The sequence below is a fragment of the Halichoerus grypus genome, chromosome 15 (assembly GCF_964656455.1).
Source record: "Halichoerus grypus chromosome 15, mHalGry1.hap1.1, whole genome shotgun sequence".
NCBI classification, from domain to species: Eukaryota; Metazoa; Chordata; class Mammalia; order Carnivora; family Phocidae; genus Halichoerus; species Halichoerus grypus.
Window position 1 is genome coordinate 17,978,963 of NC_135726.1, and position 17,183 is coordinate 17,996,145.

General features: G+C 44.2%; 1 protein-coding gene across 4 annotated transcripts in view; it reads left to right on the forward strand.

Moving 5' to 3' along the window:
* Positions 1 to 1,891: 1,891 nt before the first annotated feature.
* GFOD2 (Gfo/Idh/MocA-like oxidoreductase domain containing 2) overlaps positions 1,892 to 17,183 on the forward strand; it is a 40,697-nt gene continuing 25,405 nt past the window's right edge. For 2 of the 4 annotated variants that reach the window (XM_036115036.2, XM_036115040.2), the window contains exon 1: positions 1,892 to 2,086. Coding sequence is in view for 1 of the 4 variants with exons in the window: in XM_036115040.2 (XP_035970933.2) it covers positions 2,080 to 2,086 (7 nt within the window). In the remaining 3 variants the exon portion in view is untranslated. Of the gene's footprint in view, positions 2,087 to 2,241; positions 2,699 to 17,183 lie in introns of those variants that run through there. The other 2 variants (XM_036115038.2, XM_036115037.2) reach the window with 2 other exon arrangements.

Sequence of the window (17,183 nt, forward strand, 5' to 3'; positions counted from 1 at the left end):
GTCACGAGTGTCTGGTCTCTGTTTTGAATCTTAACTGGGGTTGGCGCCCCTTGTGTGGCTCACTTTGTCCTGAGGGTTTGGCCCTTACTCAGCTCACCTCTCAAGTTCCCAGGCCCCTGCTACCCCTTAGGGACCCTCAAGACTTCAGGTGAGACCCCAAAGAGGATAGGCACTTGGGCTTCAATTCTCTCCCCCGAAACAGCTTTCATCTCAGACAAAGAAGAAGAAAATTCACCTTCAAAAAGATGGCCACAGGTCCTCCTGTCCTCAAAATAAGATTTTAATGTAGCCCAAATACACTCGTCCCAAACACTGGACAGTCAGAGGGCTTCTGAGGCTTATTGAGGTTAGCTTCCTGTCACTCTGAGGAGAAAGTACTCTTGCTCAAAATCCTGGTTCTGCTGTTTACTAACTTGGGTAACTGGAAAATTAACCTTTCTGAGCTTCAGTTTCACCACCCTTAAAAACGTGATTAATTTCTACCCCATGGAGGTAGAGGATTATAGCATGTGTAGGGGAGGCTTGACATAGAGGGATATAGTACCTGTGTGCTTCACTCGGTTATTTTATAGGACTGTTCCTTGACAGAACTCTCCTAGGAAAAACTGGAGGGAAGAATGGAATGTTAGATTAAGCACAAAAGTCCTGGTTCCATAAATAAACCCAGAGTAGATTTAATTTCTCTCTAGACTAGTGGTTTCTACAGGGAGTGATTTTGCCCCCCAGGGAACATTTGGCAGTGACGAGATATTTTTGGTAGTCACAACTTGGGTTGGAGTGCTGCTGGCATCTATTGGGTAGAGGCCACGGATGTTATAAACATCCTACGATGCATAGACAGCACCCCACAACAAAGAATTATCAGGCTCAAAATGTCAACAGTGCCACTGTTCAAAAACCCTGTTCTAGAGTGAATCTTGAGACGGTAAGAAACATCAAACACAAGCACACTTTGATTCTGCGTGGCTGTTCAGAATCCAGGGGGAAAGATTAAGGGGGATAAAACCCCATCAGAAGAGGGAGGTTAGAGGTTACCATTTCTCATCACTCTTGGAGCTTTCCATGCTCAGAAGGTGGCAGCAGTGGCAGGAAGTCCTGTCACCTTCCAAAGCAGGGATAGCCCTGCTGGTCACCAGTTCTCAGCAAGAACAGCTGCCTCAGCTCAACTGACATGTTCTGCATCAGAGGTTGCTCTGGAACGATGGCTGGGACACCTTTCTAATACCAGCTGAGTGGGGCTCCAGACTCTCACAGGAGTCAGAAAAGCAGGGGAGGGGCTCCCCATACAGAAATAACCCCTAATCCTACATTTCCAACATAGCCTGCTTTACACTAAAGCTTATAGGTTACAGGTTTCATTACTCTGGAGGACAGAGTAATGGTGAACCAGAGTAGTCTTGTTACAAAATGGTATTTACTTGTGGGGACAGAGACTCCAGTAAAGAGATCTGGGAGGCTGAGGTCACAGTAGGAGCACTAACATCTAAGGAACAACCAAAGAACATGCAAAGGAAGAGAAGCCCAGACAGGCACCAGAGAACAGAAAAGAGTCATTATTGTAGGAGTCAGGAGGCCAAGAAGTCCAGCGAGTTCAAGAGAACTACCGTTCTGCAACAACAGGTCGTTGTGTCCAACACCAAACCTTCCTTAACTCCAGACCAAGGCCCACCACAGTTCCCAGTACCTCCTCACTACTGCTGCCGGGCGGGAGGACCCGAAAGAAGCAGGGGCTGTTATACGCCTGCCCAGCCGCCTCCACCGCCGGAAATAAATGACCAAGCCCTCCGCTAACCTACTTAATCTCCGCCCCCAAGGTGCGAGCATGCGCAATCTCCGATCACGGCCCCTCCCCGCGCAGGTCCACCCCCGTCAGGGAGCATGCGCAGACCTCCAGCCGTCCCGCCCCTCCCTTTCCAGAGCTCCCGGTTCCTTAGAAACCAGGCGGCGCGTTCCCGGTGCTTGCGCTTTAGACTCCGGGGCCCGCGCGTCCCCGCCAGCCCCCCTCTTGGCGGGCGGGTGGCGGCCGAGACCGGTCCAGACCCATGGTCTCCAGGGCAGCGCGGGACGGGCGATGCCAGCATGCCAGGTGAGAGGCGGGCCCGCGGCGGCCGGTGAGGATGAAGGAGGGCAGGGCGAGGCAGCCAGCGGGCGTCTACCGGGCCTCCTCGGCGGCCCGGCGCCCGAGGTCGGAGGCGGGGCTACTCAGAGCCTAGGCTGGAGGGGGCCGTTCTAACTGCCAGCGCCGTCGTCGAGTTCAGGGGTCGCCCCGGAGTTAGTCTTCCCAGCCTCGGAAATAGGACCTACAGATTTGGTCGTATAATTGTAGGATTTGGGCTCCTGGAAGGACCTCGGCCATAACCCATCCCTTTACGGGACGAGGAAACCTAGGCTCCCCTGCCCTGCCCGGAGCAGACCGTACCTGTGTGGACTGACGCTTTGTGGACAAGGATATGAGGTGTGGAAGCCTCAGACAAAGGGCGCTGGTCCATCGTCTTTCAGGGGGAGATGGGACTTTTAGGGGGTAAATCTTTATTTAAGGAAAGAGGGTTCAGGTGGCAGATGGGAGAGGGGACGACACTCCAGAAAGTGTGGGTGGCTCTGCCAGTCACCGAATGCCCACTGGCCACGTCTCAACGGCCCTGGCCTAGCTTTGAAGCTCAGGAAGGAAGCAGAAGGACTAGCGGAGACAAAAGGTGAGGTAAGGTGTTCCCATCAAGACGTTATCACATGAATGGGGAGGAAGGAAATGGGGGCGGGGAGATCAGGACTTGTGAATGGTTCTGTGAAGAGTTTACCTCCCAAACTGCAGCTGAATCTGAAGAACGGGACAAGAAGAGAAAAGTTTAAAGCTTTGTTGGCTAGACAGCAAGAAAGGTTATAAACCATCTTATAGAAGAAAGTGGGTGCTCTTTTGAATATCCAGAACCGAGTTGGGGCACCCCCCAGAAGAGTTTTGTAAACTCTGGGGCACAAAGGTCTCAGAAGGAAGAGCCGTTGGTGTATGACCCTTCGAAGGGAACACCTATTTAAATTAGAAAAGACACTTAAGACATGTTATTGAGATATGGAGAAGATGGTTGTCTTTAAGTGTTGGGGAAGCTAGATTGATTCTTCATAAGGAAACTCCTTTTCTTCTGGAAAGCTGTGTACACCAGGGAACAAAAGTTTCAATTAAGGCCATCCATTTTACAGAAAATGTGAAAAAGTACTGGTTTTGGACTAGGAATTTAGAGACTGGACTAAGGTGAAAATTTTCAGCAGACAGTTCTGTTGGTGGGCTCCCCATTTTATGGATAAAAATTCTGTGGTCAGGCTTTCTCTTACCACCTGGTTGCCCCACTTTTCCTATGGAATGATTGGTCTGGGTCTGATCATTTATTTTTATTTGCTGGAAAAATTCGGATATATGATTGCTATAGTATTACTAGAATCCACTAGTAGTAGGATTAGCAATGACAGCTCCCTCCCCCACAAAAAAAAGACAAAAGATTTGTAATGTGGTAAAAAGAAGTGTGTGATTTTTAAAAGATGGTCTCTGATTCTAATCAATAAAATCAATTTCTTACTAGCTTGATAAAACTAATTTTAATGTATATATGATTTTGCAGCAGGTTTTCTTTCCCCCTCAGAGTGATACGATACATTTATTTATTTAAGATTTTATTTGTCAGAGAGAGAGAGAGCGCGCAGCAGGCAGAGGGAGAAGCAGCCTCCCCGCTGAGCAGGGAGCCTGATGCGGGACTCGATTCCCAGGACCCTGAGATCATGACCTGAGCCGAAGGCAGACGCTTAACCGACTGAGCCACCCAGGTGCCCCAATAAGATACATTTCAAGTGTGGTGGTGTTTGGGGCGCCTCGGTGGCTCAGTCGGTTAAGCGTCTGCCTTCGGCTCAGGTCATGATCCCGGAGTCCCTGTGCCCCCTCTGCCCCTCATCCTGCTCCTGCTCTCTCTCTCCAGGAGTCTCTCTCTTTCTCTCAAATAAATAATCTTTTTCAAAAAATGAAAAAGTATGGTGATATTAATAGGTCAGATTAATTTAAGAAACAAAATTTCATCTTCGGTTCATAAATCAGTGCCATACCATAGCTATGATGTTGTGGCTGTGCATTTTATTGATTTTTCTCTATCTATGGAAATATTTTGTATAAATATTTCCATACGTCATATATACCTCAAGAGATATAATGGAGTATTATCAGAAGGGTTTGTAATCTATGGGGGAAATTGGCAATGGTAATCAAATCCTGTCAGAAAGCTTTATGAAAATCATTGTATTCTTTTTTTAAAATAGATTTTTATTTATTTATTTGAGAGAGAGAATGAGAGAGAGCATGAGAGGGGGGAGGGTCAGAGGGAGAAGCAGACTCCCCGCTGAGCAGGGAGCCCGATGCGGGACTCGATCCGGGACTCAGTCCCGGGACTCCAGGATCATGACCTGAGCCGAAGGCAGTGGCTTAACCAACTGAGCCACCCAGGCGCCCCAAATCATTGTATTCTTTATAAAAACCCTCATTACTTTAGCACTGGCCCAGATAGAAGACAGACCAGTAGGCCAAAATCAAGGTGAGATGGAAGGGAGCAATTACTGTCTGTCTTGGGAGCTGGACATGGTGTGGGAGGCTGCTTTAAATGTAAGTGAAAATACTTTCTTGAATGAGCAGTTAAAGAAGATACTGCATAAATGTGATGAGTGTGCCCCATTGATTGGTGTGCAATTTTTGAGCTCCTATAATCAGAAAGACACTTGCTTTTAAAAGAGAAGGATGGACTTACAGACTCTTCAGAGTGTTTCTTCGTTGCTATAGCAGTGAAACTTTTGACAAATAATTACTTAATATCCACTCCGTTTTCTAGGGCAGCTGAGGGCAGTTATCAAATCTGACCTGTAGTAAAGTAATCAACAGTATTTAACAGGCCAACATACCAGATAAACCAGTAATGCTAACAGGATCTACTTTCACTGAACTGATTTTCTAGTGCCATCTGACATTTGTAACACAAACAAACGGTGTTCAGAAAACACAAGAATCAGTCAGAGACCACTAACTTAGAAGTAGGAGAGGAGCCTTTCTGATGTCTGACAAGTCACTCAGGCATATTTATTTTAGGAGGTCCAATTCCAGGATAAATTCATTGTTGGAATTGGACAACATCTAGGAAAAAATTGCAGACTATGCTATTTTTGAGAATTCGTATACAGTATAGTAATGGGACATTATTTTTCTTAAAAGGTAGCAGCTTTATATTCTAAGAGAGTCCAGATACCCAAATTTGAAAAATTTAGATGTCAGGTGTTTTAAAAAGTGGGGATTGAGGGGCGCCTGGGTGGCTCAGTCATTAAGTGTCTGCCTTTGGCTCAGGTCATGATCCCAGGGTCTTGGGATCAAGTCCCGCATCGGGCTCCCTGCTCAGTAGAGAGCCTGCTTCTCCCTCTCGCACTCCCCCCTGCTTGTGTTCCTGCTCTCGCTGTGTCTCTCTCTGTCAAATAAATAAATAAATCTTTAAAAAAAAAAGTGGGGATTGAAAGATTATTGAAATAGGCTTGGGCTCATGAAGTCAGAATGGGAAGAGATACTGAGAAAAACATTAAAGCAGTAAGACTTCCTCCACTAAGACTGAATTAGCCATTAGGTCAGGAATGAGCTCACTGAAGTATTCTCTCTTTAAGCTGAGACAAAAGAAATGAGAAATGGAGTAATATTTCTTTTCTTTTTTTTTTTTTTTAAAGATTTTATTTATTTATTTGACAGAGACACAGTGAGAGAGGGAACACAGGCAGGGGGAGTGGGAGAGGGAGAAGCAGGCTTCCTGCAGAGCAGGGAGCCCGATGCGGGGCTCGATCCCAGGACCCTGGGATCATGACCTGAGCCGAAGGCAGATGCCCAACGACTGAGCCACCCAGGCGCCCCTGGAGTAAATATTTCTATCTTACAGTGATGGAAATAAACACCTAGCAAATAGAGATTAAACATTCAGAAGGAAGAGATGAATATTCCTGCATTACTTGGAACACACTCAAACTCTATCCTTATGCACTTGTTCTTTATTTTATTTTATTTTTTTAATTAAGATTTTTATTCATGAGAGACAGAGAGAGAGGCAGAGGCAGAAGGAGAAGCAGGCTCCCCTCAGAGCAGGGAGCCTGATGCGGGAGTCAATCCCAGGACCCTGGGATCGCAACCTGAGCCGAAGGCAGACGCTTAACCGACTGAGCCACCCAGGCACCCAAGCACTTGTTCTTTAGATCCTTCTCTTAGAAGGAGAGATGCAAGTAGGAGAGTTACCTTTGTCCTAGATACTGGCAGTTCTCAGAGTAGCCAGTGACACAATGCTACAGTCTTTGGGACCCAGGATAGGCAGAAATTGCTGGACGGATAGCTCTCCCCCTACCCTGCTACTCCCACTACCTCTCACAGCCATTCGATAAGGGTTTCTATCCGTCCTCTACCAGGAAGGATCAGGAATGAAGACTGTGAAGAATGGGAACTGAGTATCTAATGCAGTCCTCCTTTCTGGCCAAGGATAACTATGCTACTCTCAAACTGTCAGCGCTCAGTTTCTCATGAGAGCAGATAACCCCAAAATAGAACCGGAAACACTTCTACTTGGCTTTGAGATTTACCATATCACTTTACAACCTCGAAATCTTTATTATTTACTTTCACAATTATATTTTGCTTAGAATGCTGGCATGCCTGCCTGGCTCATTTGGTAGAGCATGCAACTCTTGTTCTCGGAGTTCGAGCCCCACATTGGGTGTGGAGATTACTTAAAAATAAAATCTTGGGGTGCCTGAGTGGCTCAGATGGTTGAGTGTCTGTCTGCCTTCAGCTCAGGTCGTGCTCTCAGGGTCCTGGGATTGAGGCCGGCATCGGGCTCCCTGCTCAGCGGGAAGCCTGCTTCTCCCTCTGCCACTCCCCCTGCTCGTGTTCTCTCTCTTGCTGTGTCTCTCTCTGTCAAATAAATAAAATCTTAATATATATATATATAAAATTTTAAAAAAGGAAAATGATAATGTTAGGCAAATCATATAACTTCTGGACTATACTTTCTTATTGTGTAATTTATAACAAAATAAATTGAAAATAGTACAGTTGTCTAACACTAGAGAAATGAAAAGCTTGGTTCATGTAGTCCATCAAATACATAACCCTTAAAAACTGGTTAACATGAAAAATGCTTATGTCAAAATAGGTACGTGAAAAAAATCGGGATACAAAGTTATGAATACAGTTTGATCACAAATATGTTAAATATAAAAACATTTTTTTAATTTTTTAAAAAATATTTATTCATTTGAGAGAGAGAGAGCAAGCGAGCACAAGAGGGGGGAAGAGGGAGAAGCAGACTCCCCACTGAGCAGGGAGCCTAATGTGGGGCTCCATCCCAGGACCCTGAGATCATGACCTGAGCCAAAGGCAGATGCTTAACCGACTGAGCCACTCAGGCACCCCAAATACAAAAACTTTTAAAAAAGAACATGAGAAAAGCAGTAATTTTCTATAATGAGTATATATATATATATTTTAAAGATTTTTATTTATTTATTTGAGAGAGGGAGAGAGCAGAGGGATAGGGAGAAGGGAATCTCAAGCAGACTCCCCACTGAGCGTGGAGCCCGATGCAGGGCTCGATCTCAGGACCCTGAGATCATGACCTGAGCCGAAACCAAGAGTAGGACACTCAACCAATTGAGCCACCCAGGCGCCCCTGAGTGTATATATATATATATATATATATATATATATATATCTTTTTTTTTAAGATTTATTTATCTGACAGAGAGAGACACAGTGAGAGAGGGAACACAAGCAGGGGGAGTGGGAGAGGGAGAAGCAGGCTTCCCGCTGAGCAGGGAGCCTAATGCGGGGCTCGATCCCAGGACCCTGGGATCATGACCTGAGCCGAAGGCAGATGCTTAACGACTGAGCCACCCAGGCACCCCGCCATGAGTATATATTTTAAAATACAAACCCTCCTAAGAGTTTCTTGCTAGCGTAAAAGATGATTTGGAACTTATTTTCTCTCTGCAGACCTTCGCCTCTTCTCACGCTATGACTATTAAAGTGCTGAGGGAGAGGGCTGACAGAAGGCAGCACTGTTGTTTCCTACCAGGAGTCGGAACCAGACAGTAATGTGGTTACCTAGATAATGAATTTACATGTGTATAATTGAAGGGTACACTGTACACAGCATATGCAGCTTTTGAAGACTGTTATTTCTTTTTAAGATTTTTTTATTTTTAAGTAATCTTTACACCCAGTGTGGGGCTCAAATTTAAAACCCTGAGATTAAGTTGCATGCTCTTCATCTGAGCCAGCCGTGTGCCCCTAAGACTGTTGTTTTGTTTGTTTGTTTGTTTGTTTGTTTTTTGGGGATTTTTGGTGCTTGTTGACAGATAATCTTGACCCTTAGGGTCTCTTTGGTGTGTTTTGATGGATGCTTTTGTAGCACAGTATTCCAAAGCATATTAGAGGATGTTCCATGTGGTTAATGTTTTCCGCAACCTGATGTTGGTTCCTGCTGGGAAATGGTTATCATCTCTGGGGGGCCTCTCTTGGAGTGGCTCTGGGATCATGTGAGATAGAATGTTTGTCTTGTCAGGCATCCTCTGATTGTCAGGGAGAAGGGAGTGGTGGGGACATCAGTCATATTTCCTGTTACTTTTCATCCTTTTACATTGATATTCCTGTGCCAGCGGCTTGTATTTTAGAGCAATGGAGAAAATGAACATAGTATTCCTTATCCGATGTTATTTTCAAAATTAAATGATTGTGCTTAAATGGCTGTTTTGGTTCCTCCAGGCCTGGGCTTGCTTCTGGTCATGGTGGTTTTTAAAAATGATCTTTGTTTCTCTTTCCTTTAATGCTTTATAGCCCTGATATACTAAGATTGTTATTCAAACAACATTTAAATGTCTTTAAGTAATTTCTAAAGTGTTATGGGAATGTTACCAAAATACTGTGAAGTGTGAAATTTTGGGGACTTATTATCTCCTTAATACCATATAAAACCCAGTCTTGGTCCCTAAAGAGCTTAGGGTCTCAGTAGCAAGACAAGACATTGGTATCATTTAAACAATAATCAGAAAATCCTAAAATATAAAATGAATGGCTCTTTTCAGGAGTACATGTCCCATATACATCCTGTATTTTATAACCAGCTTCCTTCATTACACATTAACCCCCCCCCAAAAAAAGAATAAAGAACATGGTGTGGCAAAGACCTGAGATTAGATTATTTTAGATCCACATTCAACAGCCAAAAGATCATTAAATGAAACCACAGCTGAGTGTGCTCATGGCCTCGCTGGTAAGCAGTTTGCTGCATATGAGAAGGAGATGCTTGTGAAGGTAATTGGGCATTTCCAGTCACCAGTGAACTACTTAATACTTAGTCTTTTTGGTCACCAGAGGCCACGTAACACAGAGTAGAGAATGCCAGTCAGAGTTGCTATGCTCCAGGGTGCCCTACGAATGTCCTCTATCCAAGGGGCGCCTGCCTGGCTCAGTTGGTGGAGCGTACAATTCTTGATCTCAGTGAGTTCGAGCCCCATGTTGGATATGGAGATTACTTAAAAGTAAAATCTTTTAAAAAAAAAGGATGTCCTATACCTGAAATCCAGAAGGAAGGTAGATAGATGGGTGACTCTCTAGAGTGTCTCTTACTGCCATAGAAATACCAGTTTTCCCAGAAGAGTACTTTTATCCATGTAGAAGGTGGAAAACACTTAGAAAACGTCAATAAATTAGGTGAGCACGTTGAAAAATGTTTATCATCATTAAAAACTCGCCCTCTTCTTTCTTGGGCCCTAGTCCAAAACCAAAGTATGTAATACTCTTCTCTCTAGGGTTGGCCGTTTCACATGCATCATGGCCAAATGTGCTTTACCTCAGTGATTTAAAAGTAAAGGCAGAGTCTTTGTTCACGTGCCTGCCACAGTGAAAGATCTCTGAACACTCATTGTGTTCCTGTGTCAGATCAGTCCTTGGTATTCAGCTATGGGTGTAGGAGGAAATGGAAACTAAACTCCAGGGACCTAGCCTGTCTGGATCACTGCTCTGTGCCCCAATTCCTGGCATAATGCCTGACTCATTGTGGCGCTTATAAATATTGGGGAATAAATGAGAAGAGGTCTCTGGTGACTGCATAGTGTGCCATTAAAAGGGTTGGGGGGTGCACAGAGGAAGTTCACGTTTGAGAGGAAAGACGAATTTGGGATGGGAGCAGCTGGTAGGTCACTCAGGTGGGGATTTCTAGTAGATACAGACATTTAGTAGAGCTAGAGCTGGAACAAGTTGTTGAGTCTGGAAATTGGAAGTTAAGAATGTTTGCATGAAGGTTATAGTGAAATTGAAGGGTTAGCTAACGTTGCTGTGGTAGAGAGTAGGTCCGAGGATGGAATTTTCAGAGGGATGTCAATGTGGAACTGATTGTTAAAGCAGTTTTAGAAAAAAAATAATCTTGTTATTGCCAGATTTTCAAAAGCAATAAAGAATTAATATAGTGGGCAAATAAGTACTTTTTCCTACTGTAATCATCAGCTGAAGCTAACTTTTAGACCTAATGGCAATCTAGATACTTCTGCGGGTGTTAAATTTTTCCTTTATGACCCAATTTAGCTCACCCTTTTGTACCTTGGGTAGTTATGCCTCATTGGACAGGTCATTAGGTCTTTCATTAGTGCCCTCCAGTGCGGACACTGTTTGGACTAGGGCAGGGGGACAGGGAATTGGTGTCTTTGGCCAGCGCTGGGTGTGCTCTCATCCTGTGGTAGCTGCCTAGAGGTTTACTACCATGTCAGCTTGTGGAGCTGAGGGAGAAGCATTTCTTTCCTTTGTCCTGTTTGTGTTTTTGCTCTCAATGAGAGGGCAGGAATCTGTGACCATGTCACTGAATCAGTGTAGGCAATGATAAAATAAACAAACAAATCACAGGAAAACGAAACCTTCTCCAGAGAGCCTCTGGATCTTTGAAACCCAGGGACCAAAACTTTTATCATAAGTGATTTGTGAAACTCAACAGCTGCTTCTTTAGTCTGGCTTTTTCAGTGGTAACAGAAATGCAGGTAAAGACGCTTTCACATCTGTCGGAAAGCAGTGCTGCCGGTGGTACCAGACTGTTAAGTACATGCTGTAGGTACTCCCTCGGCTATGAACATGCAGTGTCCAACTCAGGCTGCAGACCACCACCCCACCCCAGCCCCGCTGTCCCCCTGCCTCTCCTGCCCAGGCTCTGATCATGGGGGGTACGGTTGTCTTTCCTCTTTGGGTCTGGCTCTTCTAGTCAGACATTGACCGCCTATTTGCCACACTGGCTCATTTCCAGATGTCGGGGTTGCCAAAAGGAAGGCTGGGGGACAATTAGATGCATCGTCCTAATTAATTCTTGGTACATGACTGATGTTGAAGGCCACGTAGAAGGCATTCCTGCTTATTTCCCCAACAGGTCCTGAGTTTTGCAAAACAACAATTAAACTTAAAATTGGCCTTCACGGTTTTATTTCCTTTATCATGCCCAAGAATTATGCTCTCATGTTACAGATCCCTTTGCAACTGGGTGTTAAGTCACAGTGCCCTTCTCTTAGGGTAATGTTCCACAGTATCAGTTCTGGGGCATCATTCAAAGTAGCTTATAATTGGGGTGCCTGACCGGCTCAGTCAGAGCATGTCTCGGGGTCGTGAGTTCAAGCCCCATGTTGAGCATAGAGCTTACTTTGAAGGAAAAAAAAAAGAACAAAGTAGCTTATACTCTTAAGATTTTTAATATTTTAAATCATTTTTGAAATATTTATTTAAAATCAGAAAGGCAAAGAAGGAATTAGGCAGGAAAAGCTGTTGCCTTCTAGTCAGTGCACCATCTATATAGGCTTTAACCTGACTTCCTGATTCATTCATTTTTGTACTTACTCATTCATATGTTTATTCTTCAATCATTACTCAGCACCTACTCTGTGTCAGGCACTGTGTTTTGTGCTAGTGACAGCATTGTGTGAGATAGGCAAGATCCTGCTATCATGACAGACACTAAATAGGTGATCCCAGTGAAGTATGATGGGCACTTTGAAAACCAAAGCCCAGGCTGCTGTGAACTGTGAGCCAAATCACTTAACCCAGCCTAGGCATGGCCTCTAAAGAAATGGTGTTTAAGTGGAGAGAAATCTCAGGAGTTAGCCTGAATAAGTTAGAAAAGATTGTTCCAAGCAGAGCAAACAACTTGGACCAAAATCTCAGAGCAAGACTGAAGGAGTTAGATTTGGTAGCTGCTAGCATGTTAAATACAGTGTAAAGGGAAAGTGGTAAGGTAGAGAGTTGGGGAAGGGTCCAACTCATACTGGGAGATGCTTTGTGAGCCTCATCAAGGAATTTGGGCTTTATCCTAGGGGCACTTAAAGTCTAGGGAAGAAAAGGTCATGACCAGGAGAAACATTAGGTGTCTGTTAAGGAACCAGAACAGCGGATGAATTTCAGGGGCATTGAATCCAGTTGGTGAAATGTACTGATGGACTGGCTGGGGGGGCGGGGGGGCAGGCAGGCTTCACTGCAGCCAGAGTGGTTCCTTATGAACTGTCACCTGAGGGAGTCCACTCTCACTTGCCTTCCTTTCACAGTTGTCTGTTGTATTTGAGCATAATCTCTAAGTGCTGGGTCATTGTCCTACAAGACCCTTTACATACAGTGTGCTTCTCTGTTAGAGGGAGGAAACTTGACTGCAAGGGGATTGAGCTAACTAGTAATCATGGGTCATGTTATGTGGAGGAGAGTTGTTGGAGAGACAGTTCTAGGTGAGGGCGCCCTCTTAGCAGGTCAAGTTGTAGTTTAAGAATGAGAGCAGCTGCTCATTTTCCTAATCCCAAGTGGCAGGCAGAGCTATTCTGTTATCATATGATGCTTGTTTTCTTTCCTGAACCATTAAATCATATTTTGCTCCAAACTACTTAGATTAGTGACATAAGTCATCTCTATTATATTGGTTAACATATTGCAAGGCGCTACTGAATTATATACAATTTTGATGAGTTCCGTATATATATCTTGGTTTATTAACTAACCATGCAGGAACAAGATCTGAAATATTTAATTTTTTCAGCAATATTTATTGAGCACCCACTATATATCAGTCCTTGTTCTAGGCACTGGGGATACAACAATGAATAAAACAGACAAAAAATTCCCTGTCTTAAAGAAACATACATTCTAGCAGGGGTGGTTGGGGGAGACAAACAATGAGGAAATAACTTGTTTCTGATACAATAACATTTGAGTACAGGCCTGAAGAAAGTGAGGGAGAGAGTAAGCCAAGTGGATAGCTATACAGAAAAGGGAACTGTAAGTGCAAAGGCCCTGAGACGGGAGCATACCTGGCATGTTTGAGATACATTCAGTACTGAACCACTGTGGCTGGTGCAGAGTGAGTGAGACAAAACAGGACATAAGGTGAGAAGAAAGATAAAAGAAGGGGATGAAGACAGACTGTGTAGGACTTTGTAGATCAGTGGAAGAACATTTGGCTTTTATTCCAAGAGAGATGGGAAGCCTGTTGGAGGGCTTGGGTGAGGAGTGACTTGCTCTGACTTACATTTTAATTGAGTCACTCAGTGCTATGTTGAGAATAGATTGGGGCAGGGTAGAATCTGAGAGGCCAGTTAAGCAATTGCAGTAATGTAGGCAAGAGAGGGGGTTGTGACTTGAACTGAGATGGTAGCAGTGGGAGTCGTGGGAAGTGCTTGGATTCAGGATATATTTTGAAGGTAGAGAGCCAGCACAGTTTGTTAATGGATCAAATGTGAAGTGTGAGCGAAAACTAAGATTCAAGAATTACTCCCAAGATTTTTAATGGAGCTGTTGGAAAATTTGTGTTACCAGTTTCTGAGATGAAGCCATTGTGGGAAGAGCAAGTTTGGTGGGGGATGGGGGGGATTCCAGGAGCTTAATTCTGGACATTTTAAGTTTGGGATGTGTATTAATATAAACATCTGGGACGACTGGGTGGCCCAGTCCGGTAAGTATCCGACTCTAGATCTCAGCTCGGGTCTTCATCTCGGGGTCATGAATTCAAGCCCCGCGTTGGGCTCCACATTGGGTGTAGAGCCTACTTAAAAAAATAAAATAAACATCCAAGTAGAAATATCAGATAGGCAGTTGTTTATACTAGTCTGAAGCTTGAGAAAGAGGACCTGGCTAAAAACTTTGGGAGTCCTCAGAAAATAGATAGTATATATATTTAAGCCATGAGACTGAATAGTGGTTACCACAGTCATTATCAGGAGAAACTAGCAGAGGGGATTGAGAAGTAGCCAGAGAGAATAGCAGGAGAAATTTGTGTTCTGGAAGTTGAGTGTTTCTAAGAGGGTGGAACATGCTTTATCAGATGCTGCTGCTGTCAGCATCAAAGTGGGATGAGGATGGGAATTGGCCCTTGGCTTTTGCAACATTTTAATTGTATTTGACAAATATCAGGTAGCTAAAGTATTTATGACCAGTGCTGTAGGGTTGTTGGCCATGGTGCCTCGAATACATAACATAAGATAGTTGTACAGTTGCAGTTTGAAGTTTTGAATGTTTCGCTCTTCTACTTCTTTTGGACCCATTTTATTATTTTTTTTTTTTTTTTTTACTTTTTTTTTTTTATGTAAGCTCTATGCCCATCTTGGGGCTTGAATTCATGACCTGAGGTCAAGAGTCACATGCTCTACTGACTGAGCCAGCAGGTGTCCCTGGACCTGTTTTATACTGAAGAACTATTGTTGGGTAAGGCTTGAACACTACTCTGGGAGAAGGCAGTGTCTGCTGATTTACAAATTGGCTTTTTAATGTGCTTTTTTCTTTACTGAACTACCAACGTGTCATTGTTTTTTTAGTAATTCAGTCCTGGTGTTTGAGTAATGCCTTTCTCACGTGGAACTCAAAGTGCTTTACAGATATGTTATTTAACATTTCTTCTTCTTCTTCTTTTGAGAGGGGTTGGGGGGATGGAGAGGGAGAGAGAGAATCTTAAGCAGGCTCCACACTGAGTGTGGAGTCCGACAGGGGGCTCGATCTAAGAACCCTGAGATCATGCCCTGAGCCGAAATCAGGAGTCGGATGCTTAAGCCACCCAGGTGCCCAACATTTCTTTATTTTTTTTTAAGATTTTATTTATTTATTTGTCAGAGAGAGCACAAGCAGGGGGAGTGGCAGGCAGAGTGAGAGGGAGAAGCAGGCTCCCTGCTGAGCAAGGAGCCCGATGCGGGGCTCAGTCCCAGGACCCTGGAATCATGACCTGAGCCAAAGGCAGATACTTAACCGACTGAGCCACCGAGGTGTGCCCCAGCATTTCTTTAAATAAGATTAATTCATATCCTGTTGAATGCTTTCAGAGTACCCTGTTCTTATTCTTTATAATGTTTATCTCAAATTGTAATGACATATTTATGTGATGATTTGATTGTGTTATCTCTCCTGCTAAACTATAAACTCTATGCAGGCAAAAACTGTCTGCTTTGCTCACCAACATAACCTGTGCTTTGCCAGGCCTGGCCAATAGTAGGTAATTAAAGTAAATATTTATTAATGAATCAGTTTGCATAAATTACAGGTATCATTTTTATACATGAGCACCTGAAACACAGGCTATGATTCGCTAAGCTAATGTCACAGTCTGTTTTAAAATTAGGTTGAGGGGGAGCCCTGGGTGGCTCAGTTGGTTAGGTGTCTGCCTTCAGCTCAGGTTGTGATCCCAGGGTCCTGGGATCGCTCCCTGCTTAGTGGGGAGCCTGCTTTTCCCTCTCCCTCTGCCGCTCCTCCTGCTTGTGCGTGCTCTCTCTTTCTGTCAAATGAATAAATAAAATCTTTAAAAAAATTTTTTTAAATTAGATTGAGGGCCCATTTCACTTAATAACTAGGGTCCTGGCCTCCCTCTGGCCACCGTGCTTTATTTTAGCTTTTTAAAAAGATTTTATTTATTTCTTTTTAGAGAGAACTAGAGAGCACTGGCAGGAGTGGCAGAGAGAGAAAGAGAATCTCAAGCAGACTCTATGTGGAGCATGGAGCCCTGTGTGGTGCTCCGTCTCACCATCCTGAGATCACGACGCAAGCCAAAATCAAGAGTTGGACACTTAACCGACTGAGCCACCCATGTGCCCCTTAGTATATTTCATTTTTATTTTATTTTATTATGTTTTTCATATTTTATTTAGTTCTCTGAAAGAGAGAGAGAGTGCACAAGCAGAGGGAGCAGCAGAGGGAGAGGGAGAAGCAGAGTCTCCACTGAGCAGGGAGCCTGATGCGGGGCTGGATCCCAGGACCCTGGGATCATGACCTGAGCTGAAGGCAGATGCTTAACGACTGAGCCACCCAGGTGCCTCCCCTTAGCATATTTTATATGAGGTTAGAATTACTGGAAAAATTCATCCACAGAAAAATCTAGCCTCTTGATACTGGCCCTTTGGAATGTCTCGAGGGTCAGAGGTCTGTGGCAGTCTGTAGAGATGGCTCAGAGGAAGGAGGGATGCCCTGAGGAGGCACAGCTTGGGGTGGCTGCTTGTGCTGGGGAACTCCAGGTGTGGAGTTGGTTCTGAGGCGTGGTGGGGGTGGGCACTGAGTGAAGGCTTCTCACTCTTGTGGTATGCCAAGTCTTGTTGTCCAACCTATGTAGCTGTAACCACAAACTGTTACACATCATTTCTTACTTAAAGCCATTATTAACTTTACTTGCATAAAGAAATACAGAAGAATTCCTTTTGAACCCTCCCTTCCCTAGTATGAGTTGTTTGTGAGTGGTGAGGACTTACTTACCTAACACCTGCAGCTCAGCCGCTTGCCCAGTTTGACATTGGTTAATGGAAATTGCCGTCTTCAGAAACCCTTAGGAAATGCTGAGACTGACTAGATCATTGGCCTTAGCGTGAAGTTAATTCCTCAGAAAACTTACTCTCTTGGCTGCAGCCATTGTCTCTATACTGTTGATATCTCCAAAAGTAAGCTGACGAGGTTTTTATGTTGTTTTTGAAAAAAGAGACTTTTAATTCACATAAATCCATTTTGTTTATGAATCTGAATCTTCAAGATGTGAAAAGCTTGTTCTGTGTTCTGAAATACAACAACTTATGGTGATTAAAAATTGAAGTTGGGCGCCTGGGTGGCTCAGTCGTTAAGCGTCTACCTCCGGCTCAGGTCGTGATCCCAGGGTCCTGGGATCGAG